Raw genomic sequence first — 27,399 nt, forward strand, 5'->3', positions numbered from 1 at the left:
TTTAGTTAAACTACATTAATATACGACGGAAGGTTATTGCATTCACTTGAATAATAAAAAAAAGTTTCTGTTTTTATGAGAAAAGTTTCGGTTTTTATGAGTAAAATAAATCCTATTTTTATGAGTAAAGTTTCTGTTTTTACGAGTAAAGTAAATCCTAATGGAAAAACAGGATTTATTTTACTCACAAAAACAGAAACTTTACTAATAAAAACAGGATTTATTTTACTCATAAAAACAGAAACTTCACTCATAAAAACAGAAACTTTATTCATAAAAACAGAAACTTAGAGGCAATATAAGCAATAGGCTTCCGTAATATACAACAAACGACAAGTGTGGGCCGTACAGGAAGAGCCTCATACCATAAGGCAGCAAACTAGCGAAACTTAGAAGTGATGTTACACTATGTAAAATTTACTGCGAGGTAAGTAAAAATATGTTAAGAGTTATTATTAGTGTTAAATACACAAATGATAATTTCATGCAATTAAAGTACAACGTAAGAATTATGTAATGTCATTATTATGCAAAATGTATAGCTTAATTAGTCGACTTACAGAACTCTTTCACTACTAGCAGGTTTATAGCAGCCAAGTGTTCTCGCTCTTTCTTTATAATAGACGATCTATGTGAGTCCCGCCTACTTCTGTTTGGACCAATCGGGTGAGAGCGCGTGAGGTTTGAATGGTGTTTGTGACGGCGGCAGATGTCAGCAACAGCGGCTTTTTCCTCATCATAGCTCAACACACTCCTGCTGAAAGACTCTGTTAACTCTGTTTCTACTACTCACACAGAGACAACGAGCGAACATGTCGAAGAAACAAATCTTCTATTCCGACAAATACAACGACGACGAGTTCGAGTACAGGTAGTGAAGTAGTTTAGTACATTCAGTGCTGAGTCATTGATTAACGTCATACTAAAATGATAACTTTTCCTACGTATAAATGAGTAAAACATAATATAACATTATATCGCCTTTGTTTTGCTGAATTAATTGATTATGTGACTAAAGTAGTAGAGTTGATAAATACAGAATTTGTGTGCCATTGTAGCAATGCGCATTGCGCAATCACAACAGCTACAAGCTAACGGCTAGGCTAACCTTCCTGTAAATCAGAAAGAAAGAGTAATTCAATTCAACTTTATTGATAATAATCAAACACAGGTCGCTCATTGCTTTCGTGTATCGTTTCTTCAGCTGTTTCTGCCTGATAATGTTGTGAGAGCGTTTAATGTTGTTATCATTAATATTAATGGCCTTTCCACAGACATGTTGTGCTTCCGAAGCAGCTGTCCAAACTGGTGCCTCCCTCCCACCTAATGGCCGAGGAAGAGTGGAGAGGACTGGGTGTGCAGCAGAGCCAGGGCTGGATCCACTACATGGTACACAAACCAGGTCAGTCCTCCAGCATGGACCCACACACTGAAACTGCTTTTTATACCACTGGTGAGGATTGTATGTTCTGCTTTCAACACTATAGAGCAGGGGTGTTAGGAAAAATAAATACATTTATTAATCAATTAACCCCAGCAGAGCATCTTTTCATTTATAACAGCACAAAAAACAATACATTAGGTCCAAATGTATGGGCACCAGGGTTGGGGTCAATTAGAATGATGTATTCAATTATCTATGTTTAATTACAACTCAATTAGCATTTTTTCCAAATACAGTTATTTTCCCCCTGAAAGTCACTCACGTTCTCAATTACTATCCTTCCTCTTGCGTTTGCTTTCTGTTAGCATCTCCTGTGATAATGGGTCAGTTTTAACCCATGTCTTAATTCACCTGCAAAATATACTAAAAATATTATCTATCATCTGTTTGGTTTTTCATCTCTTGGTTACTTTGTTAGGCTTCCTAATCAATGAAAATATTGATATTAATATTAATATTTTTGGGGTGGGCATCTGAGCCTTTTTCTGTCTCTATACCCCTAGGTTTAAGTTATTTTTAAATGTTGAAATGATTCTAAAGAGAACTGACAGGTAAACTTGATATGAAACATTTTTTAATAATTGTTAACTACATATGTATAAGTCATAGAACTGTAACATGGTTCCACAGGTTTGCGTTTGATTAAATTGTAATTGACAGCTTTTTATAGATTTTCCATGACAATTACAATTACGGGTGTCCCGATCCGAGATTGATATCGGTCCGATATCAGCCAGAAAACGAATATTCGATTTTATGGGACTGCATCTAAAATCTGATGTTATATTTATTCAAATGTAGAATACAGTAGATATTATGTTGAAGGTTAAAATGTATGTAACCAATTGGTTAATAATAAATGGGTCAGTTTTTCTCATACCTACTGTTGCTGAGTAACATCACTTTATCAAGCCTTTTCTAACATTCCACACTACAAAATAAGTAATAAAAGTATGTATGGTTCATGCTGATATTGTAGCGGATCGATATTGGTATCGTATCGGAAGTGAAAAATTTATATCGGGACATTCCTGATTGTAATGACAAAGTCAATTATCTGAACTCAATTACAGTTCAATTATGATTACAACACCAATAGTTTTTTTTCTCTTTCAATTACAATTATAATTACATCATGATTGTATTTAATCATCAATTAAAATCACAATGAAATGTGCAATAAAATCTGGAATAAACTGTGCGGGATTATTGATGAACCAACCTAACATTAGGGCGTCAAATTTCATAAAGATTGATCAATTAAGAACTGAGATAGACATTTTTGAAATTTTGCAAATATGAGAGATAGGGATTTTCCTAATATCGAAACAGAATCAGAATATTGATCCAGATCCGCTCCAAAATGTAATGGAATCTTCCATTGCATGAGGTGTATCTTTGGTTAAAATGTAGTCAAAGTCTGTTCAGTACTTTTGATATAATCCTGCTGAGAGACAAACACAAATAAACAAACCCTTGTGATGATAATATTTACGGTAATAGGTGTAGAACATTGAGTGACCAATATAATCAATTTAATAATGTTTTCCATATTGATTAATGCTATCCTTTATCATTTTTACACTGCATAATAATAATTCTGTGAGCTGGATAACACGCTTTAATCTGACAAGTTGGTCTCACGGCCTTAAAAAAGCAAGTCATCAGTTTATCAGCAGACGATCAATGCCTCTAATATTTTATTTTATCTGTTGCCTTTACCTCCATCTGCAACATCCTTTAGCATGAACTCATAGTCAGAGGTGATGCTAATGTGACATTAACATTTGATGGGCCACTTTGTGTTGCTGCCAGTAACATTACTGCCTCACAACAAGAGGTTGTGGGTTGAATCCCTGGTATTTCTCCTTTAGCTTTTCAACAGTCTTCTCTCCAAGTTTGGAGGTTCAGGTGAAGTAGATACTGTACATTTATAAATGCGGTTAAACAATTTCGATGTGATACGTTAGTGAAAACAGCTGAGAATCTGGGTCATATAAACAGATATTTCTGCCCCTTCAAATACACACATTTAATAAAACCCCATAATGTTTGGAGGGCTCACAGGTTCCCCATGCTTAGATCACATGATGCTAGTCATTTCAAATCTAGCAAATGTCCTCACATTATTTATCCAAAATAAATAAAAAAATGTTGGAGGAAAAATGTGAAGTTATTATCTTGCAGTGACTGATATCTGTCATTTATTGCTTGGATATTGTTGGTGCTTTTCATACTTTATATATCATTTGTACATGGAAGTGCAAACTAGGGCACATTAAAGGAAATTACTAATTTTCACACCTAAAGATCAAACTGGGTTGTGTTTGGCTTTTAATCTAAAATGAGTTTCACACTTGTGTCGAGATTCCCATCCACTATAAATCCTACTGTTAGCTTCAGCATCTGTATTGACTGAAGCTGGACATGAAGGATGAGTTTACAGTCATCTAAAGACAGCTAGTTATCACTAGAGATGTCAATACAACTTTTTAATTTCCGATATGATACAGATATTGCAGCCTTGAGTATTGGTTGATAATCGATCCGATGTGGCTCATACATATTTTTATTCCTATTTTTGTAGTGTGGAATGTTAGAAAAGGCTTAATCAAGTGATGTTCCTCAAACAGAGAACAATAGTCAACAATTCAAGTTCACTTCAGTTATTTTTTACTGTCAGTATAAGGTGGGAACAATTGAGGGCGGGGACAAAAACTTATCAAAGTGCTTATATCAGAGATTTTAGATGCATTTTGATAAAATCCGATTTTCGTTTTCTTGCTGATATTGGACCAATATCAATATCGGATCAAGACACCTCTAGTAATTTCAGAGTGCCAGCTTCTGATAGGAGCTCACATTTTAAGTTCAAGTTAATCATTTATTTTCTTATTCATCTATTTTATTATTCTTCATTTACTGTACGTCTCTGCAACAGGACTGTAGGAGGAATGATTACAACATCAACAGACTTAGGATAGACACTAATAACATAGATGTACTCTTTCTATATTCTAATATTTACATTACAGTATAATGATTGCACTGTAAAGATGACCCACAGATGTGTGTCTCACATTATTTTATTTACAGGTTGTAATACTGAGTCTGAGCCCTTTTTTTGTCTTTAACAGAGCCACACATACTGCTTTTCAGACGACCCCTCCCCAGGGAGGACTAAGCACAGCCGTCTGCTATCCACCCTGCTGCCCTGCACCGGCCTCACATGTTCATTACATATGTTCTTATGTAATTTGTTTTATCGTTTTTGTCGTTGTACTTTCGTCCCCCTCAGTTTTTAGAGGCCGTGGAAGACTGTAGCTAATTTTTCTAAGAGTGAAAGCCTTACAAACCATTTAAAGTCACATTTTTGGATTATTTAATGTCATCTTCTCACAAGTAATTTTCTGTTAAACAGTGTCTTTTTTTAAACATGATCTGTTCTGTCATATTTGTGATATGTGCAAATATATATCTTTAGATAATAGTTTTACCCTGACGGTAATGATGATTTTCTTTGTTACTCAAAGAATCTAATAAAAATGTTCATCTCCATGTCTATGAGTTCAGTCAGAAACACTGGTCACTAACGGGGTGACATAATCAGAGTGCCTGATGCCCAGGGAGAAGGCCGGGGCCCGGCTCTTGTGAACCGTGACCTTTTCTGGGTTGTATGTTCCTGGCCCTGGTTTCTTGGTCCTGTCTCTGGGTACACTGTGTCGCCCCAGCATGGAAAAGGCGGGTTGCCGTGGCAGATAAACACTTGGATCTGTACTGTTGTAGTTACACGGGCCAGGAGTGTTAGCCAAATCCACCGAGGGTCCTCCTGAGCTGAGACTAGCTGACATGGAGTAGCTTGCACTCGCAGGTTTGTTTGGGACTTGAGGGCCAAGCAGAGGGGGCAGGCAGTACTTGTTAGGAGCGGGGACGGTGTCCACAGTGCGGTAGTTTGTGCGGGAACCCATTGTGTAGGATGGGGGTCTTCGCTGCAGGTTACATGGGGGAACTCGTTCAGGGCTGTAAGCACCAGGACCAGGTGTGTGGAGCAGCTCCTCTGGTAAACAAAGAACAGGTCAGCTAAAACAACAGACAAAGTGTCACGCACACATCTCCATCACGGTTGGGGTCAGTTACAATGACATGTTCGATTAGGATTAGTTGCAGCCATTTTTTCCAGTTATAATTTTTTTAATCCTCAAAGTCAATTACAATTGCGTTCTCAATAACTAAAGTTCAATTACAATTATGGAGCCTGAAATAAATAAAAGTTTACCTTTCTCTTATGTTAGCATCTCATCTAATTTATTTCTATTGGTTACCTTGTTAGGGTTCCGAAACAATGAAAATATAGGTTTTAATATTTTTGATGTGGGCGTCTGAGCCTTTTTTGTCAGTATACCCCTAGATATTTTTTATTTATTTTTTCTTTTAAATGGTAAAATGTTGGAAAACTTGATATAAAACATTTTAATAATTAACTATATGTGTAGAACTGTAAAATGGTTCCCAAGTTTTTTGTTAAATTATAGTTGATAATTTTTAAGTCAATTATCTGAACTCGGTTACAATTTAACTGCAACAGATGTTTTAATATACTCAATTGTATCTAGTTATCAGTTTTGCAATTACAATTATAATTGACCCCAACCTTTAAAAGTAATAATATTGGGGGGAAAAGAACTTACTCTGTGCTTTAACTCTGCTCAACATGGAGTGAGCAGGTGTTCCATCCTTTCCAAAGCGAGTCATTTTTGCATCAACGCAATATTTAGGGCCTGGACTTGAGTCAACACAGTAAACTGTAATGAAAGCAATGACGGATTGTAATAGTTTACAACTGAAATAAATAAATACATGTCCATAAACAGCTGGAAAGACAAATGTCATAGATAACTATCAGTGACAATTTAAGTAATGTCTCCCCCTAGCGGCGTTTACTTAACATCACATCAATATTCATGACGAAAATTTAAAGTAGTCCAGATATTAATTCGCGAGATTTTCAAGGCATCGGTTCTGCTTTTCAGGAATTATTCACATGATTATATAGAGCAGTGTTTCTCATATAGGGGTACACGATGGCGTTACAGGGGGTACATGAGAGAGTTTAGAAATAATAAAGATGATGGAAATGATTTTGATTAGAACGTGAACTGAACTGGCTGGATTATGGATATTACCTGATTAAAAACTAGAAAAAAATCTAATCATTAGGCACTAAATACAGGTTCCTTTTACTTATTTACAATAGGATCTTCTATTCATTCTATCATTATGCTCTAGAAATGTTTTATCATAGTATTCTGAGCAAAATGTTGTAGTGGACAAAGGGGGTACCGGTACTTGGATTTAGTAATAAGAGAAATGGGGTACTTGAGTCAAAAAAAGTTTGAGAACCACTGATATAGACTTTAAAAAAAGCAAAACCTGTATTTATTTATGTTAAATGAGTTATATAAAGGAGAAACAAATGCTCACTGCTGTCACTCAGTCTGCCATGGAAGGAGAAAGCAGGGCCTGTTGGTTTAGTGAAATCATGACCAATGAATCCAATGGTGGGGGGAAGGCCATAGCGCCCAGGTCCTGGTCCTTATAAAAGGAAACACACACACACTCAGGATGAATAACAGCATCTACATGTTGTACTGTCTGATGTTTACACACAGAGGTGTAACTAGTACTGATATATCATCCTCAAGTAGAACTACTGTTTCTTGATTTCAATTTTACTCAATTACAAGTAAGTCACATCAAATACTCAAGTACAAGGAAAAAAAAAAAGTAGGTCAATTGAATAGTACTCAATGTAAAAGTTACAAGTTACCAAATACGGTTCCTGTATACAGGAAACATCTCATGTATAAACTTTGAAAAAAAAAAAAAAAAGACCAAATCTGTCACAATTGGAACTAAATTTATTTTCCACAAAAGCATCTGTATAAAAATGTACAATTCATTTTTATCAATAAATTAAAACACCAATGAATTCAGTTACAAATTAAACAATTCTCAGGCTGTAAGTATAGCTACATTAATGAACTCTAAAACTGAGGAAATAACTTCTATTTAATGCTGTTTTGGCATCGTACATTACATTTAATATGGTTGGTCAGCTATGATGTGATGCATTTGATTGTTGTCTGGTCATTTATTTAAAAAAAAAAATATATATATATATATACTTAGCAATGGTTGGGTATAGGAATGTAACAACTGACTTTACTTCTTTTAAAACGTACTTAAGTATTTCTGATTTAGAAATATACAAGTACCATAAAAGCAACTCAATTACAGTAGCGTGAGTACTTGTAATCCATGACTTTCACCTCTGTATACACAGTTATCAGATGAAAAGCATTACATCACCACATGAACCTCAGTGGCATGTGCACAAGACAAGCAAGCAAAAGCATATTTTGAGGCTTATAGAGCGAGTCCTAACAGGCCTGCTCTGAGCTCATACTGGGTAAAGCTCAACTCTAATCAACCCAGTGCCATAAAACAACATGACCATAAACATGGTGATTAAAAGGAATAATTAAGGCTTCATCCACACATCAGTAAGGCAATATTTGTGTAGGAATGTTACATTATTTACTAGACTTACCCTTCTCTCGCCCTGTAATGACAGGATATTTTTTCTCCATCTGACTCATCGAAGATTATATAAAAAAAAGTCCTTTAGGTGCAGAAATATGACTGTATAGGTGCAGAGAGAACATTAAAAGACATTATCAGCACCATTTTTTACTCCATAGAAAGTAAAATACAGTCACCTTCGTACAGGAAAGTGTCCCCTGTGAGATCTGATTCAGCTTTCAGTGTCACTCCTTGAATCCATGTCCAGCTTTTCCATTTTCTTCTGTAGAGACATCATTCTACATTCTCTGCATCCACCATCAGATCCAGGATCAATCCCTAATTTCATCAAGGAAACCTGAGCTCTGCAAAACAGATCAAACCTGCACAACAAAGCCTCCTCCGCCCCTGGACAGGGACTTTATCTGGATGGTCCTTTGTGTCAAACTCTCCTCCTGTGCATGGACAGGTAAACAAGCCCTCCCTCCCTCCTTAACGCCACAGAGCTGGATGTATAGGTGCACTCAGCTGCCACACAGTGTCATCACTCCGATTCACTCTCATGTAACGCAAGCTCTCCCTGCAAACCATGAAACCAAGATCCCCTCTCTCCCTCCTTTGTGCTTTCACTCATTCATATCACTCTTCAGCCATGCATGCAGTCACCACAGAGACTACAGGGTGTATGAGTGTGTTGTTAGTTGGTCCCCTGCATTGCTGACCTGTTGTCACAGCAGCAAGTGTTTCCATCATGTGAAGTTCTGTAACTTATAGGCAACTGGTGGCCCAGGGGCAACTGGTGGCCCAGGGGCAACTGGTGGCCCACGGTCTAATTTTGTGCAACCCCCAAAACAAAGTTGTAATTCAGGGAGTTGGAAGTTATATGAAGCCCAACACAACACCCAAACGACAGCAAAATGTCAACAAAAGTACACAAAATGATAAGACACACTTAACCACTTAAACACAAAACGACTATAAAACAACAACATATACAAAAGGACTTCAAACACACTCAAAACGTCCGCGAAATTGCACCAAATGACAGAGAAGTATACACAAAGAGGCAACAATAACAAAAAATAACAGAAACGCACAATGACTAAAAAGACAAAAAAGGCAACAAAACTGTGCCATATTGACAGGAAAATAGACTAAATGAATTCAAAAACACAGAAAAGATCTAAAAACTCAAAAAACACCAAGCAAACCCAGACAAAAGGAATACAAAGACACAAAATGCCCAGGAAATTGCACAAAATGACAGAAAAATACACAAAAAGACAACAATAACACACATAATGACTAAAAAAAAAACCTCGCACCCAAAAAAGGCGACAAAAATTTGCCAAATTGACAAGAAAATAGACAAAATGAATTCATAAACACACGAAAGATCTAAAAACTCAAGAAACGCCAAGAAAGCCCAGACAAAAGGACTACAAAACCAACAACATATACACAAGGACTTCAAAGACACACAAAATGGCCTAGAAATTTCACAAAATGACAAAAAAAAAAAATACACAAAAAGACAACGCACATAATAACTAAAAAAATCATGGCAACAAAAATTTGCCAGTTGACCTCAATAATTTGAACTTAAAGTCTTACCACAAAGACAATTATAGGTTACATTTGCTGATGAAAAATGTCACAGGCACATCTATTAACAAACAGCTGCACAACATGTGTCACTTTCGGCTTTTCCTCCTCTAAGGGACAGCATGTGTGAGTGAGTTCTGGGTTCGGACGCACAACTAGTCGGGAGGCAGAGGTGACAAGTAACGATGCACAAATACTTTGTTACTGTACTAAAGAAGTTTTTCTCTAGTATCTGTATTTTACTTTTACTCCTTACTTTTTTAAACATCTGTACTTTTTACTCCTTACATTTTAAAAAATGAGCTCATTACTTTTAAGACCTTCGAAGATGATGTCACAAAGGAAAAAGAACAAAAATGTTGCTCTGGGATTTATTGAGCATTTGCATTATTACTTTTTCTTGAAATGAACAAATTGTATTTTTAATAAGTGCTAAATTCTCCAGGTGTTAATAAATAGTAACAGATTCATTTATTTGTACCAGTTTTCAACAAGTTCTTAAAAAAAAGAAAGATATTGAATTTGCTGATTTATAAACTCTGTTTTTTTACTTCACTGCATTTAGCAGCATGTGCTTTTTTGTTTTTACTCAAGTAAGGGAGCAACTCCAATACTTTTACCAGTCATTTTTTATTCAAGTCGCTTCACTTTTACTTGAGTACTGAACTAGTACTTTCTCCACCTCTGAAGGGAGGTATTCAGCACAAACAATTAAAGAAGTACTTTCATCAACCATTGACACGTTTAGCGTTAAAGTCAACTTTTAAATAAGGCCATCACATGGTGCAGAACCGTCTGAGTCTCATTCCTACAGCAACTGAACTGAGAGTGAAAACCCTCTTTATAAACTCCAGTCCATCTGATTGCTAACGGCTCACAGCCGTGTTCAACTGTGCAGGTGCAGCAGATCTACCTGATTGGTAGGCACGATGAACTGTGACCTGTGTCTGCAACAATACACTATACTATAGAGCAGACATGGACAACCGGTGGCCCGGAGGCTCCCCAAAAAAAAACGAATCCCCAAAAATTGTATTTCAAGAATTTGGAAGGAATTTAAAGCCTGACATAATACCAAATAATTTCCAAAACACACAAATCGACAGCAAAATGGACAAAGTGCACAAAAAATACACAAAATGACAACAAAGACAGACACAACAACCGCTTAACCAAAATGTCTACAAAAACACAAAAAAACAACACTTTACTGACTAGTTCCAAAAACACACAAACGCTCAACAAAAATGCAGAAAATTACAGAAAAATACACAATCACAACAAGGACGCAAAAAAAAAAAAAAAACACACACATGACTCCAAAAACACAAAATAGCAAAAAACTGGCAAAAAAACAAAAAAAACAATGCAAAGACAAAACCCTTTTTTCCCCTGTATTAATTCAGATCGGTCATTATTATTATTATTATTATTATTATTATTATTATTATTATTATTATTATTATTATTATTATTATTATTTCTTTTAAGCATTTTAGAGTATTCATTAAAGGAAAAGAGAAAGAACATAAAAAAACATCCATTATCCATCAATATACAACAACAACAACAAAAAGTAATAATAATAAAAGCATGTGTATGGGAGAGGTAGAAGCCAATAAGCTTACCAATAAAAAGCCAATATAATAGGATAAGGATATAATATAATAGTGCCTGATCAAATATCCTTATATTAAATTATATCCTTAATAGGATAAGGATATTAGTTTTACTTGGTTGTGTACAGGTATATTTAAAGTTCAATAAATGTTAAGAGGTCTAATGGTGTATTTAATTTAATTTCTTATATATACATTTCTATCATATGATTGTCTTTCATAATCAATGTGCTTTAAAAAAAAAAAAAAGTATACCAGCCTCAAATATTGGCTTCCAAAATCAGCTTTAGATATCGGCCATCAGCTGAAATAATAATAAAAAAAAATCTGTATCTGCATCGTCCTTTGAAAATCCCACATCAGTTGACCTCTTCTATACTATGACAAACTTCATTGGTGTACAAAGGTTTTTTCACAGGTGTAGATTACGGTAACTATAAATAATCATTTGTCTAGGTTCAGCCAACTTATCCTATACGTGTCACATATGCACGATAGTCAAAACCTTTTCAGTAATGTAGACCAGAGTTTCTCAGTGTTTTTTCAACCCTGGGGTCAGGACCCCATGTGAAATTTCTGAAAAATGATAATACATTTTAAATTTTTTTTTTAAATTATTTTTTTTTATTTTTAAAACAACACACAATCTCAAACAACTAAAATATCACTTTGTGAAATAAATAGATAAATAAATCTGAGCTCAAACACGATCAAAAACAAACTATTGAAAAAAATATGTCCCTGGGGTGGCCAGAAATTCTTGATATCAAAATGAGGTCACGATTCAAAAAAGGTTAGGAACCACTACTGTTTCTTTCCACTTATTAACAATATGAGATTCTTTCAAATGTATTATTTATTTATGATTATTATCAGCCCACTGGAAGAAATACTGACCATTACCAGCAACGCACAAAATGACAACAAAGACACACTAAATGAGAGAAAAATACACAAGATCACGACAACATACACAAAAATAACAGAGAAACGTACAAAACGACATAAGAAACAACCAAAAACACACAGACTGAGATAGAATAATTTAAATAATACCATCAACACATTAAATGACACCAGAAACACACAAAATGGCACCAAAAACACACAAAATTACACCAAAAACACACAAAATGGCACCAAAAACACACAAAATTACACCAAAAACACACAAAATTACATAAAAAACACACAAAATGACACCAAAAACACATAAAATAACGCCAAAAACACACAAAATTACACCAAAAACACACAACATAGCACCAAAAACACATAAAATAACGCCAAAAACACACAAAATTACACCAAAAACACACAAAACGATAATAGAAATTATCTTGATTAGAACATTTATTAAAAATACAAGGGTTCGTTTGGGTTTCACACCAGACGGGAGATGACGGTAAATGATAAAATCTATAGAAATAAATCTATTCAGGAGGCAATAAGCACTCTTTCATTCTACTTATTTACAAAATGAGATTCTTTAAAATATGTTATCACTCATTCATTCCATCATTATGCTCTATAGTTGTTTTTATATAGTTTTCTAAGCAAAACGTTACAAAGGAGGGGTACTAGAGCCAAAACTGTTTGAGAACCAACAGGTATTTTTAATATTCTAATCTGCACATTCAGTTTTGAATTATATGTAAATGATGTTCAAAACATAAACAATAGAAGACACTTGCATTTGGTACTTTGTCTTCTTTCAAACAGAAGTCTCTTAAAAATAGAGCCCGTTTGGCAATGAGACTGTATGTGTTTATCAAATGTTTCTCTGAGTGGGACCATCTTGCAGTGAAGTGGAAGGAATTTCCAACCTAAGCGCCCACCGTCTGGCAACACCCGGCTCCTGTCTGAAATTCCACATGTACAGCTGTATCACACAGTCGGAAACTAAAAGAAACAGAGACGATTGTCAGTTTGTCCCACTTTAGCCTCCTTTGACCTCCTCTAATCCCAGTGTGGATTTGTTGTTGGGGTTTGACGGATTGTTGAAGCCGGAGCTCAGGCCTCATAACCGAGATGGTCGACGACTGATGTGTGGAGCCAACATTAAACTTTAACAAGCTTGGACTCTCCTCTGGCTGCTTCTTGGTTGACCCATATCTGTTTTCAGAGACTCAACAAATGTATCAAAACTCACAGCAAGAGATGTGCACAAATGAATCCTTTTAGTCACATGGGAACTATGTCATTATTAGAATGCAGAATACATAATAACCCTCTCATGTTAATACAATGCAATTATTAGGGTTGGGACGATACACTGAGTTCACGATACAATAGACGATAATGATAGCAATAACTATACAATGTCTTTTTGGAAAGGGAAGGAAGACAACAATATGCTGTTGGAAAAATAACCATGCCTTTATTTAACATTAACTCTGGGCTTCCACATGCATACATACTGTACATACTCTGGGTATGAATTTTTAGAATAAAAAAATCAATATAAAAAAGAAACTATAACAAGAACCCTCAGAGAGCGCAAATTGCCAAATTTTGTTATGTGGATCAGTGTTCCTGATCATAGCACTGTGATCAGGAACTTTAAAGCATATGTGTCAAACTCAAGGCCCGGGGGCCAAATCCGGCCCTTTAGAGAATCTGATTCCACCTGCAGGAGAAAGTAAAAAAGTCAGAGAAAACATGAATCATTGTGTAAACTACCAAATAATTCAGTTGTTGAAAGAACTATTAATGAAAGAATCCAAAATCCTGCAATTTTTCTCAAAGTATTCTACAAAATCTAAAAATTGGTCAAAAAAATGATACATCAAAGGACATTGAAGTATGTAACTTATTGCTTAGATATTGTCGATTACCATCCATACTGTATGTCTAATTTATAACTGAGTACAAACTTGGCCACATTAATGATGAAGTTGTTTGTTTTCCCGCCTAAAACCTGTGGCCCATACTTGTGATCAAACTGGCCCCTATTTGGTCCCTGAACTAAAATGAGTTTAACACCATTGCTTTAAAGTCTTGGAATAAATGTGTATCCTTATTTAGAATGATACAGTATGTCCAAATGTACTGCCACTCACATTTTTTTTCCAAAAGTCATGGTGAAATGGAAAATCCAGATCTAATCTGTATGAAACTTGATGAGATAATTGATGAACCAACTCGACATAACGGAGTCAAAATTTATAAAGACAATTCTATACAAACCAAGATATAAGATTGTGAAATTTGACCAATGATGAGAAACAGGGATTTTTTTCATTTTGAAAGTGAACCAGAATCAGTATATTGATGGGATCTACCCTGAAATTAAACTGAATTTTCCATGGCGTAAAAGGTCTATCATTGGTTCAAATTTGGTAAAAACCCGTTGAGTAGTTCTTGCTAACAGACGAACAAACAAATAAATGAACCTTTAACAGAAGTTCCACAGTGTGGAGTGGGAAAATGAATGGGATATATTTGTCTATATATTTTCTTTTGGTAGCCAGAACGTCATCAAAATTTAATCAGCTGTTCCTTGTCCCAATATCAACACTTCCTGAAAGTTTCATCAAAATGCGTTCAAATCCTAAGTTATTGTGTACACAAACACACGCAAACAATCTGACCAACATACTTCTGAAAACCGTTTTCGAAAGTAACAAACAGCAGTGGAAGTATTATCTCCTTGACAAAAGTAACAATCAGGCGTATCAACAATATATCTTGTGAAATTTTAGTATTGCGTTATCTTATTTAAGTTCAGAAATTGACAAAAATCTGAAAAGCTGAAAAAAATTAGAGGCCAAAAAAGTAAAAAAAAAGGTGATTTATTTATTTATTTATTTATTTTTTATTTTTAAACTATGGAAGAACCATGCCATGTTCACACTGTTCTGTACACAAATAAGACAATGATCCAAATTCTGGAGTTGTATGGAAATTTTATTAAAGTTACAAAGTCTGATATGAAACTGGGGTTACATTTTCAAATTCAAATTTAGCACATTTACAGAAATTCATAACTTCATTGTTAATTTTTAACTTAATTGCTTCACGAATCAAAAAAAAATCAAAAAAAAGAACAAAAACATCATAGCTTATGAACTGTACAATCAAATTTCAAGGTAGGCCGCAAGTGGAGAGTGTGTGAGGAAATGAGGTTCGATGGATTTGACGGTTGGTGTCAGGGACCGCAAAGGGTGGAAATGTGCGCAGGCGTCCCTCTCCCTCTTCATGTTTACGCAGCAGTTTAATACAAACAGAGAGGCAAAATGAAAAACCCTTGAGCTTATGTTTCCACGAAGCATATGGTTAACATATGTCTTTTCATCCATGCAGGATATCGGTGCAGGAATGTTATCACACAGTTCAATAACTGGGTTAAAGCTTGTTGTGAAAGAGGAAACATAGTTTGGATAGCACTTATCTCAGAGGAGCGCACCAACCCAAAAGCACACGGGACGCAACAAGGTGGAAAAATCCCCCCCCCCCCCCCAAAAAAAAAAAAACGATATGACCACTAGCTACAAATAAATACCACAGATAGAAAACATCACAAAAACATTTTGTTTTACCGTCAGTTGTAATTACAAACATAAATACTTGATTATTCATTCTATGGATTATAGAGGCAGAGGCATTAATGGTGCTTATTGGTCACTAAAGCTGGAAAAAGGAAAATATAAAAAAAAAGCACACACTCCAAAATAATAATCCACACAAACTCTCATTGTTCTCCAGAGACTGAGGAAGTCCCATTGCTCTTTCATTTCACCTGCATATTCACAAATAATGTACACTTGGAGGAGGGCGTGGCTTCACTCTTAGACTTTTCTGTGTATGACAAGACCACACGGTTGGGATAGAGTTAGTTAATCTCAGATCTGGGTTCAGAATCAGAATATTATTATTTTTTTTTATCATCATTATACAAATACTTCCATCAGGGTTGGGGTCAATTACATTTTTAGTTACAATTACATTTTCAATTACCCATGTTCAATGGCAATTCCATTACGATTACAGTGACCAACATTTTTTCCAGTTGTAATCATTAGTTAATTACAATTACATTCTCAATTACAATTACTGAGCCTGAAATAAATAACCTGATAAAAGTTAACCTTCCTCTTGTGTTAGCTTTCTGTTAGCATCTCTTATGATAACAGGTCCTAAATCAGCTGTAAAATACACTAAAAAACCAATACCTATCATCTAATTTCTTTCCTATCGATTGTTTACATTGTTAGGCTTCTTAATCAATGAAAATATTGGTTTTAATATTTTTGCTGTGAGTGTCTGAGCATTTTTTGTGTCAGTGTAACCCTAGATTTTAATTCTTTTAAAATTGTAAAATGTGGGAAAGCTTGATATAAAACATAATTTAATAAATACATATGTGTAAAACTGTACATAGAACTGTAACATGGTTCCCAAGTTTTGCGTTAAATTATAAATGACAATTTTTATGGCAATTACAAAGTCCATTATCTGAACTCGATTACAATTTATTTACGCGGCAACAGATCTTTTACATTACAATTACAATTATGCCATAATTGTAATTAATTATCAATTATGTGATTACAATTATAAATGACCCCAACCCTGGCTTCATACACATAACAAAAAATTGTGGTTGTAGAATTCTGCTTCCAGCAAGAATTAAAACGACATAAATAGTTAAAAAAAAAAACACAAATAAGAAAATAATTTTAAAAAATGAATTGATTTAAATATAATGATAATAATTAATTTGATAACATATGTGAACATTGATCACAGATACAGAATCACTTGCAACAGGTTATCATAATGCGTCAAAACAAAAAAAACAAATAGAAAAGCCTTCCTACCATCGCTCAGGAGTGTTTTTTGTGCCCATCTGCGTGTCTGCAGGTAAAGGCACTACATTCCCTCCATTCTCAGAAAGGTCAAAGTGGACTCCTCCCTCTGCGTCGGCGAGGAAGGGATCGGCATCTGGGTCATAGTCATAGGAGTAGTAGGAGCCTTGCTCCTCTTCCACTGCAGGGATCACACGTGATATGTCAAACAAAGATGATAAAGAAAAAGTCAGGGCCATACGACTGCAGAAAGGTTGATCACTGGATTAGTTTTATTGGAAATAAAGCATTTGATGATTGAATAAATAGTGTATTCTACAGTTCTTTGTGTGTCTAACAGATCATCTATTGCTGTGATACCACATCACAGCCAGCAGGGGTCCCACCCTCCATCATGTAACCTACAAATGACTTTATTTTCACTTTAATTCTTTTTTTTAATTTAGCTTTGAAAGAGAGATAGCTTAACTGTGAATCCCACTGATGAGGACGTACGTTTCTATCTGCTCTTTGACACTCGTAGAAAAACAATTCAAAGCTCATATGAGAGCTTTCTGTCTCTGCGTAATGAGACAAGTCTGCACAGGGAAACTCATTCCTGAGCTTCAAGCTTCCTCTGCAGCACCAGTGCAGCCTGTCAGTTCCTTGGCACAGCTGCTGTCCACATATTACACACTCTGTGCACTTAGCAGACATGTTGTCAGTGTTTTAATAGTTTACAATGACTGTTTTCACAGTGCTCTTTTTAATCCAATCCCTCCAGGGTTTATCTCTGTGGAGCTGAATGTGCGTGCGTGTGGGCACATAATTTGCCTGTGAGAGCATGTAACGACGCAGTGTGTGCGCCTCTATGGATGTGCGTTACGTATGTGTGTAAAAAGCATAACAGGATTCCTGTGGTGAGTGTGAAGCGTTAACTTTTTTTTTTTGTACCAAGGAGACCTTTGACTGAGAGCAGCTTTGTGAGGAGAAGAGAAGGAGAAGATGGTTGGGAAACAAGTCAGTGCAGGCTGTGCCACATCACACACAAACACACACACAGGGACACACGGGGACACGCACACACACGCACACATACACACACACACACACACACACACACACACAGGAGAGAAAGAGATTCAAACTGTTGCTCTATTCCTTCTCTTTATCTCTATTTTCCACATCAAAGCCTTTCATTCAACGTGTCACAAGCCTTTGATCTTTTTTTTTTTTTTTTTCACTTTATGTTCAACTCGATTACTAATTACACAAATACGTAGAAAATTAAGCATCCTTCTAAACGTAAACACATATCTTAGTCCATTTAACTTTATGGAAAAACAGTGGCCTTTACTTCAGTTTCAATTGAATTCTTTATTTTGGGGAAAAAAAGTTTTGAATGGGTTACTGTAATAGGATGCTTCTAAAGTAAATCAAAATCCAACTAACTGCTGAGACATTAATAAACACAAATTATGTAATTAGACAGATTAAAGTAATAATAAAGGCAAAAGCATTAAGTAGATGATGTTACAACACGAACGTACAAAAAAACCAACATTCCTCTTGATCTGTTGCTCAATTTCGGAAAATTTGTTTTTAAAGTCAGCCCTGACTCCTCTGATTTTTTTCTTTTTGTGTGTGTGCTCACTGTAAAATTTAACACACTTTATTGCTACTAATATGTTTCACAATGTTCTTTTGAGGAATTTTGATTTTTTTTTTTACTGAATCAAGAGCGTCTGACCCTGATTTTAATCGTATACTTTATGTTTGCTCACTTACTAATATAATCACAATGCAATATCACGTTTGAACACTAGTTTCTCCCTGTCTTAGCACATGGATCAGCCCTGTCAGCTACTAGAGATGACAGGAATAAAAGAATAAAAAAGTGCTGATATGATAAACACATAAAAACTCTGTATATGGTTACATCCCAGTTAGAAACGTGTGTACATTACACAATGAGGAATAAGTTTAGCTTACCTGTGTGTACAGCAATGACGGGTTGCTCAGTTTCCTGCCTGATTATTGGTTGGGTGTCTCCAGTCATTTCCACTGCAAATATAACAAACACAGGGTGGATTATTTACATGCAGGTGACTATAGCCACAGCACCTAAAAAAAGTCATTGATCCAACTGTTTTATTTTGAAAGGATTTTACAGGATGCTGCATCTTTAGGGGCCTTTGTAATGATGCAAAACAGTGCATGGAGACAAAATTATGAGACATCAGGAGGTTGTTTAAGTGCAGAATCAAAGGTAGCAGACAAGGTGAATAGTTAGATCAGCAGTTCTCAACTGGTGGGTCGGAACCCAAGAGTGGGTCGCGGTCCTGTACTGGGTGGGTTGCGGACAGCTGGTCAAAAATAAATAAATACTTATTAATGTCTCTCATGTTGGACTTGTCTTTTATATTGAAATAAACTTTTCTTTTGAGAAGGCCTGCTGTGAAATTCATGTTGCACATGAAAATATATAGATTTATGTTTTAAAAAAGATTATATATGCGTGTTTTCAACAGCTATTTTTGAAAAATTAAATTTGGTTGGTTGAATTAAAGGGGACATTTCAAGAAAAAATCCACTTTTGCAGTTTTTTTTTTTTTTTTTAAGGATTTTTTTGGCTCTAGTGGCCTTTATATGACAGTTGCTTGACAGGAAAGGGGTCAGAGAGAGCAGGGAATGACACGCAGGAAAGGGTCCCAGGCCGGGAATCGAACCTGGACCCGCTGCAGGTGAGGAGCTATAGCCTCTGTACATGGGGCGGGCGCTCTAACCACTGAGCTAAACACCGCCCCTGCAGTTTTTTTTTAATCACATACTGTATGAGATAACTTGAGAAAATTGCTCCGTTTCAAATTTTACACATTTGTGACGTCACAAATGAAATTGAGAAAGAAAATACCCTCCGCTCCACTGGTAACTCCACCCATGGACTCCACCCACAATCTGATGAAAACTTTTGCCAAAGTCCGCCATTGTTTTTCTCGCTAGCGAAGGAGTGATGGCTACCGGTAAAACTAAACTGTGTGGGTAGCAAAAATAAAACAGCCTTGGTGATCACTGATCACCCTGTAAAAAAGCAAGACATGAAGTGAGTAAGCATCTATAGACACGCCCACTCATGAATATGCATAAGTAGACCCCAAAATGGCCAGATTTCAGAACTGCTCAGAAAGTGACTTTTAAGAGGCTAAAACTCTGGAAAACAGGTGAGTTTGGGAAAACCTCAAATACTATGTTTGTGGGGGTTCCTAGAACAAATGGAGTTGGGTGAAAAATAGCATATGTCCCCTTTAAAAAAAAAAAAAAAAAGCGATTTAATAACCATGGCAAAATGTGGGTCCCAGGGTCAGACCATTTGAGAACCTGAGTTAGAAAACTGATTTCTATCATACATGTGTTTGGAAAAAGAAACCAAGTAGACAAACTCAAAAAGAAACAAATGTGTGGCTTTTGAAGACACGTTCAACTGTAAATAAAATAAAACAAACAGAAGACTTTGATTACTTAATTATAATTAATGTTTTTTGTGAAAACACAATGACAAAATGAACATTTGTACCTTTAATCCTCTAACCAGGGACCTTAGACCAAACATTAAAACTGTTCAAATGCCTCTATCCAAAAATAGCAGCCCTCACACTATGGTCAGGAGGCCAAGTTAGGAAACAAACTGCATCTTTGTCCTTTTGAAAGTGGGGAAGAAAGCGGCACGAATCTCTCCTACACAAACAAACAGATCAGAAGTCTGTACTACACAAACAGACCACCCCTTTGATGATCTAAAGCATGAACCACTTGGCACGAACCAAAGACTTTTCCAACCAAAGTTTTGTCTCAGCCTTTTCCCGATCTGCACCACAACATGAAGGTGCCTTTGTTGTTGGGCTGTGCGTCGGAAAGGAATGTGACGAGGATTTCAAAGGCTGGACAAAAGCACTCTGTCATTTGGAGGGAACCCTGTAATACAGCAGAGAGTGAGAGAGGACGTGTGTGTGTGTGTGTGTGTGTGTGTGTGTGTGTGTGTGTGTCACATTCAGCTATCAGCTTCGGACCTAAACAGATGTTCCCTTCGCTTAGATTTTGAGTTCACATGCATGTGCACAATTATGACGAAGCCTACAGAGCCAACAGACATGAAGTAGCAGCAAGTTACTACTACATACCACTAGGGCTGGGCGGTATGACCAAAAATGTATATCATGATATTTTAACGCTTTTACGGTATATGACTGTAATTTTTTTTTTTTTTTCATGCATAATCAGGTGTTCACAGCATTTTCTACTGGTTGAGAGAGGAATGACTGCAGTAGATTGACTTAAGATGGTCTATTTTACTGTCATGATGAGTGAATAATGTAGAATAATTCCACACTAGTAGTAATACAAGTTTGCAACAGCAGCCCAATGGCTCTTTGCCGTGCTAGCTTAGCATTAGCTTTAGCTTAAGTTCTAGCTTTAAATGCTGCATACTCAGTGGTGTGGTGGTTTCTTATGGTGAATAAGGTAGCATTTTGTTGGCAGCGCTATCAGGACTTATTTCCACATTATAGGAATTACAAATTGCGATCCTTTGCTCCGTGCCTCCGTGTCCGTTAGTGTTGTTCTCCTGTAGCAGAGGCATGCGCACGCAGGCACATGCTCACATGCAGTTTCAGAGCTTTCAATTGTGTCTTTCTGATCCATTTACACGTATGATTTACACCAGAGTGCTACTGTTAACCTTCCTATTTAGAAGTGCAACGTTGAAAATCAAATACACCAGTACGGCGGTATATTAAAAATTCATACCATAACGAAAATATAGACCGGTTTTTGGTATGAACCAGTATACCGCCCAGCCCGAGGTACCACCATAAAATGCAGTCCTTCAAATTCACCTATTAGAGCAAACGTGTCAAACTCAAGGCTCGGGGGACAAATCCGGCACTTCGGAGCATTCAATTCAGCCCGTAGAAGAAAGTGAAAATGACAGAGAAAACATGAATCTTTGTGAAAATTAGGCAAGGCAAGGGAAATTTATTTGTATAGCGCATTTCATACTCAAGGCAACTCAATGTGCTTTACATGATAAAACATTCAATTGTTTAAAATCAATAAGAACATTTAAAATCATCAGTAAAATCAATTAAAATCATCAGTAAAATCAATGCCAGAAGACCATTACAATAGTCCAGTCTGCTGGAGATAAAAGCATGGACCAGTTTCTCCTGATCTTTTTGAGTCATTAAACCTTTCACTCTGGAGATGTTCTTTAGGTGGTAGAAAGCTGTTTTTGTGATAGATTTGATCTGACTGCTGAATGTAAGATCTGAGTCAATCAGAACACCAAGGTTTTTGACTTGGTCTTTAGCTTTTAAAGATCCAGACTCAAGATAATTGCTAATAGCAGTCCTCTTTTCCTTGTTACCAAAGACAATCACCTCCATCTTGTCATGGTTTAGTTGAAGGAAGTTTTCACTCATCCAGCAGTTTACTTTTTCTAAACAGTCACACAACACCTCTATGGGACCATGGTCACCTGGGTTCAGTGATAGATATAGTTGTGTGTCATCTGCGTAGCTCTGATAATCAACCTTACAGTTCTGTAAAATTTGTCCAAATAATCCATTTGTAAATATTTTTTTCCAAAATCCATGCAATTTTTCTCAAATTGCTCCATGAAATCTCCCTAAATTAAATAAAAATTGGTCAAAAAATGCATAAATCAAAGGACAATTAAGTATTTGTCACTTATTGCTGAGATATTGTTGATGCATTCCATACTTCACATCTAATTTATAACTGGAAGTGCAAACTTGATCGAACTGGTCCATATTTGGCCCTTGAACTAAAATGACTTTGACATTCCTGTATTACATTTCTGCAGCATTTGAATGATTCTAAAGCCGCTTAATCTCTAAAGTGATAGAAAACAAAATCCACCAGGCAGCCAAAAAATCCTTAAAGTCAAGTTGAAAGAGACAAAGTGTGATGAGAGAAGATGTCAGAGGAGGAATGATGGACGACGTCTTACTGTGTGTGCACTGAGAGAGCGAAACCTGCTTGATCCGCGTCCCATTCCGACAAGCGAAGACCTCCATCTGACACTGGTTCTGGTAGATCTGCCCGTCAGAGCCACAAACCGGCTCGCCATCGTAACCACAGTCTCTGTAGCAAGTGCAGCGCTCAAACTGCTCCTCCTCCAGACAACCAAATATGTTGTTGCATTGGTTGGGCTGAACGAAGCCTGCATGGAGATGCTTGTGTCAAACCACTGATGACCAGTTGAAGCCAGTAAACCAGTGGTTCCCAACCTTTTTTTGGGTTGTGACCCCATTTTGATATCACAAATTTAGAGACTTTTTTGCTTCTTTTTCTTACTTTTTGATCATGTTTTTATTCGATTTATATTTGAGGAAGTGACAGTTGTGTGTGGTGTTTTTAATTTGAAAAAGAATAACAACAAAAAATACAATTTTTTTTATTTTTTATTTAATCAACAATTTAACTATTTAATGTTTATACTGTATTTTTTTTTTAACTAGATTTAGATTTGAGGACGTGAAAGTATAGAATACAGTCGTTTGAGATTGTGCGTGGACTTTTATAGTTTGAAAAAGAAAAAAAGAAAAAATTGCAAAAAATATTATTTTTATTATTCAATTATTTAATTAACTATTTAATTATTTAAAGTTAACACTTTACTTTCTTTAACTAGATTTATATTTGAGTAAGTGAAAGTATAGAATATAGTAGTAAATAATGTGGAAAAATTACAAAAATATAATTTTAGTCAGAATTAAAAACAAATAAATAAAATCATTTACTAGACGTTTCTGGTGACCCAGGTTTACTTGTGGTAAACATTGAGCTGCAGTGTTTGTCATATCTCACCTATCCATTGGTTGGTTGAACTCTCCACCTCGTTGCAGGTTGGTCCGTCACAAAGCTCCCGTGCTAGTGGGCTGCTCTCGCTAACGTTGTAGAACCGCGTGGCTTCAAAAGCTGCACAAGAATGGACTCATGTTGGCTGATGAACTTTAAAAACCATTATTTTAACGTCAAAATAAGACACAAAAAAACATTACTGAGTATCTGCAGCTATTAATTAATAACTGTTAATCAGAGGCACACCTGGTTCATAGTAGTCGTAGATCTTGACTGGAACAGGAGCCGTCTTGCCCACAATGTACTCTCTGACAGCTTGGAAGGCCAAACATGTCATGCACTGGCTAGGTATCTATAAACATGAACACATTCATACTAATATTAATATGTAAAGATCCCATGAATAAAGAAATAATGTAAAAAAAAAAAACATCAGACTCGCCTCATCAAAGTAGAACAAAACCTTTCTTCCATTCACCTCGTACCTCTTCAGACCCACTCTCTTATCCATCAGCAGCTGTTTAAGAAGACAACAGGTAAGACGACCCTTGAATCTACTGTATCAACTAAAATGACAGTTTCTGATTCAGGTCATATATACTGTATATTGTAATTTCTCTAAAGACGTGACTAATTACCAAAATGAACCCATAAACAGCCTGTAGCCAGACAACCTATTTCTATAATTACTTTTGACTGGAGAGAGGATCAATAGATTGTCTTTGCAAAGGGTAAATACAACTATATCATATATTATAAGCTTCTTGATTATAAGTTTCTTTTCCTGATCAGAAAATCCGGCAAAAAGGGGTCCATGCTGGTACGAGCGTGGTACACTTAATAAAGTGTGCAGTGAGTGAATATACAGATAATGTTATTATGTGATAAACCAGCGATAGCCCTAAGTAAAATGGGATAAAAAAAAAAAAAGCCAACACCCAGTGATCATGAGCAGGATAAAAGAGTATAAAAAAAAGATGGATCAATCTTTCTTCTTTATACAAAACACTTAAAGTATGATACAGTCAATTAGATGGATATTAATCAATTATCAGTATGATAATATGATGTTATCAATAATCAGCACCACGGTGGACTGGACAGCGCCACGTTTCACCAAACACTGTTTGGTATTACCAAAAAAAGCAAGCACAGATTACATAAAAACAACAAAAGAAACGCTTTGGGATATTTTCCAACAGGATCAAACATACCTCATAGATATTGGAATCAAACATCATTTATCCCAAAAAGAAAGTAAAAAAGTAAAAAATGGTCACTTGAATGTTTTTTTTTTAGTCTCCACTCTTATTGACATTTTCTGAAAAGTTTTCTTGCATTGCATTGTGGGATGTGTAGTCCCGTAAACCGAGGCATAGAAGTATCTTGATTTTATTTTTTACTGTGATTCATAGTGTTTTTCGCCAAACAAGGAGGACAATGATTCATATATATACAGTATATATACATCCATCCCTGCGACTCCACATCCCACAATGCAATGCGCGAAAATGTCAACAAATGGAGTGGTTACAGCAGAGATAAAAACTAACATTGACGTGGCAAATCCAACCTTTTACATCTTTTTGTTCAAGCAAAATGTTCATGATTATGAGGCCTACAATATGGATTTTTCTGATAATACGTTTTGATGTCCAGCCGCTTTAATGTTTTCAGCGACGACTTACCTATCCATCTGGTCAGTATATTAAAGTGATCAAAATAAAAAAAGTGAGACCACGTGACCTCTTCTAGAAAATAAAGGGAAAGATCCATGATCCAGTGTGTTTTCATGCAGCTGGAGAAAACCCAATAAGTGGCGATAGTAACTGGATTTTCTAATACATGTAAACAGGTTAGTTTGGCTGGAATTTGACAATCTGTAGCTCGCTTAACACGCCCAGTTAGCAGAGTTTGACAGGAGTTTGGTTTGTGTGCCTGCATGTTTACTTAGACAAGAAAATAGTGCCTTAATGGATGTGTGCATGTAAACGCACGCAGCAAATGGCATCCTACTGTTTGTGCACTCAATCAATCAAATAAAATAACCAAGAGGCCGACAATAAATACATTAATAAAAATATTAATTTTTGGTTCGAGTTATTTCTATTTTGATTTGAATAATCTGACAGTTATCTTTTCATTAAAACGTACAGTAGAATAAAAACAGAACTCCATTCCTACCATAGGCTGAAGAGTAGTTTACAAATACTAGGTAAACAAGTACTGTAGCTTAGCACAAAAAAAAAAAAACAGAACCAGGTGCATAAATGAGGATGTGGGCATCATTGAATAAAAGTGTAATAAACAAAACTGTAACATGGCGTAATGTGGAGGCCGTTCACCATGTGGGTGTGCAGTGCACATGGAGAGCCAGCAGGTAATTACCCCCACAGGGGGATTTTTCATTCTGTCAAAGGTGGCAGCCTTTGGCCAGCAGGGGTTTATGAGGTGCTCAGCCTGAGCTGGCGCCACAGAGACAAACACATACATGCACGCAGGGGCACACTCACTCACACACACACACATACACACACACATGCAAACGCTACACAACCCATCGCTGTTTACAAAATGAATTGTTTGCGCGTAGAGCAACAAGAAACCTAAAGATGAATTGCTATTGTTCGACTGATAAACCCACCATGTGCTCAGAGTTATTCAATAATGTTGGATTTCATTGGGTGACAGCAGACCATGGCAGTGGTGGCCACCAGCCAGTCACTAAATTAATCATTCATGACTGCAGCATCCATGAAAGCAACAAGACATGACTGTAGAAGCCAAACTTGCCATCATAAATTGAGGAATGCATGTGGAAGTTGGGCTGGCTGCAGTAAAACTCAAAGAGAGAGCAACAGGGGTGTAAACTGAGCTTATTAGCTGCCACTACGACTCAGGTCAGGCTCAACAGATCCACTCAGGTCTACATATGTGCATGAATAACATGGAGCCCGAGAGCTGGTTGTTTTAGAGGTGAAAGTCTGCAAACTAAGCTCCTATAACCTGCTGGTAATGAGGGACGAGCCTCGGACGGGCGTCTGGGGAGCTGACCTGAATTCAGTACTTAAGTTTGCCCCGTGTTTTATTTGAAGCCTCTGTGCTCTAAGGCAGTGGTTCTCAACCTTTGCAGCCTGCAACCCCCAAAATAATGGGGCCCAGAGACCAGGGACCCCCACTGTAGCTGAAGGTGGTTGAACACAGACATGAACATTAAAGAACAGTCATGTGGAGACAGGGTCATCTATAAAGGGGAATAAAGGGTAGAGCTTTTTGGGGCCCATCCATAAAATCAGCAAAATGATGAAACTGTGATACCCACATTTATTTATTTATCTGAATAATATCCACTGTTATCCACAAGCTTTATTATGTTTTGTGCCTTGGTATGTAGTCATCTTAAAGATGTAAATCCTTGTTTCAACCAGAAATAAAATGGTAGAAAAGGTGGTGAAATAGCATATTAAAAACCACAGAA

The 27,399-nt window shown here is 36.3% G+C and overlaps 3 protein-coding genes across 5 annotated transcripts in view; 1 reads left to right on the top strand and 2 right to left on the bottom strand.

Moving 5' to 3' along the window:
• The first annotated feature begins 672 nt into the window (after nt 1-672).
• On the top strand, nt 673-5,002 carry cks2 (CDC28 protein kinase regulatory subunit 2). The gene is made up of 3 exons (XM_028443578.1): nt 673-871; nt 1,275-1,402; nt 4,582-5,002. Exons 1-3 carry the CDS (start codon nt 813-815, stop codon nt 4,626-4,628), a joined length of 234 nt encoding a protein of 77 aa, XP_028299379.1. The 5' UTR covers nt 673-812; the 3' UTR covers nt 4,629-5,002.
• Nucleotides 4,676-8,574, bottom strand: cimap1d (CIMAP1 family member D). 3 transcript variants are annotated; one of them, XM_028443575.1, is made up of 5 exons: nt 8,232-8,574; nt 8,055-8,146; nt 6,926-7,036; nt 6,133-6,246; nt 4,676-5,501 (listed from the first exon to the last, which is right to left on the bottom strand). In XM_028443575.1, the coding sequence occupies exons 2-5, from the start codon at nt 8,101-8,103 to the stop codon at nt 5,014-5,016; spliced, it is 762 nt and encodes a 253-aa protein (XP_028299376.1). In that variant the 5' UTR covers nt 8,104-8,146; nt 8,232-8,574; the 3' UTR covers nt 4,676-5,013. The 3 variants fall into 3 exon arrangements, with proteins under 3 accessions (XP_028299376.1, XP_028299378.1, XP_028299377.1); XM_028443577.1 differs by having other exon boundaries at nt 8,055-8,094; nt 8,224-8,574; XM_028443576.1 differs by having other exon boundaries at nt 8,224-8,574.
• A 6,574-nt stretch (nt 8,575-15,148) lies between these two features.
• Nucleotides 15,149-27,399, bottom strand: part of cpamd8 (C3 and PZP like alpha-2-macroglobulin domain containing 8) — a 56,828-nt gene continuing 44,577 nt past the window's right edge. The window contains 7 exon segments of the mRNA XM_028443542.1: nt 15,149-16,050; nt 17,073-17,241; nt 19,032-19,103; nt 23,068-23,280; nt 23,928-24,038; nt 24,168-24,273; nt 24,364-24,438. Coding sequence (XP_028299343.1) covers nt 16,050; nt 17,073-17,241; nt 19,032-19,103; nt 23,068-23,280; nt 23,928-24,038; nt 24,168-24,273; nt 24,364-24,438 — 747 coding nt within the window. The 3' untranslated portion in view covers nt 15,149-16,049.

The sequence above is a fragment of the Gouania willdenowi genome, chromosome 4 (assembly GCF_900634775.1).
Source record: "Gouania willdenowi chromosome 4, fGouWil2.1, whole genome shotgun sequence".
NCBI lineage: Eukaryota > Metazoa > Chordata > Actinopteri > Blenniiformes > Gobiesocidae > Gouania > Gouania willdenowi.

Excerpts from the sequence above, each read along its gene's own strand:
- cks2 (XM_028443578.1), top strand. The coding sequence starts at position 813 with ATGTCGAAGAAACAAATCTTCTATTCCGACAAATACAACGACGACGAG. Across the intron at positions 872-1,274 it reads GACGACGAGTTCGAGTACAG|ACATGTTGTGCTTCCGAAGC; the intron begins GTAGTGAAGTAG and ends GCCTTTCCACAG. Across the intron at positions 1,403-4,581 it reads CTACATGGTACACAAACCAG|AGCCACACATACTGCTTTTC; the intron begins GTCAGTCCTCCA and ends TGTCTTTAACAG.
- cimap1d (XM_028443575.1), bottom strand. The coding sequence starts at position 8,103 with ATGAGTCAGATGGAGAAAAAATATCCTGTCATTACAGGGCGAGAGAAG. Across the intron at positions 6,247-6,925 it reads TGGCAGACTGAGTGACAGCA|TTTACTGTGTTGACTCAAGT; the intron begins GTGAGCATTTGT and ends CTTTCATTACAG. Across the intron at positions 5,502-6,132 it reads GAGCAGAGTTAAAGCACAGA|AGGAGCTGCTCCACACACCT; the intron begins GTAAGTTCTTTT and ends TTTGTTTACCAG.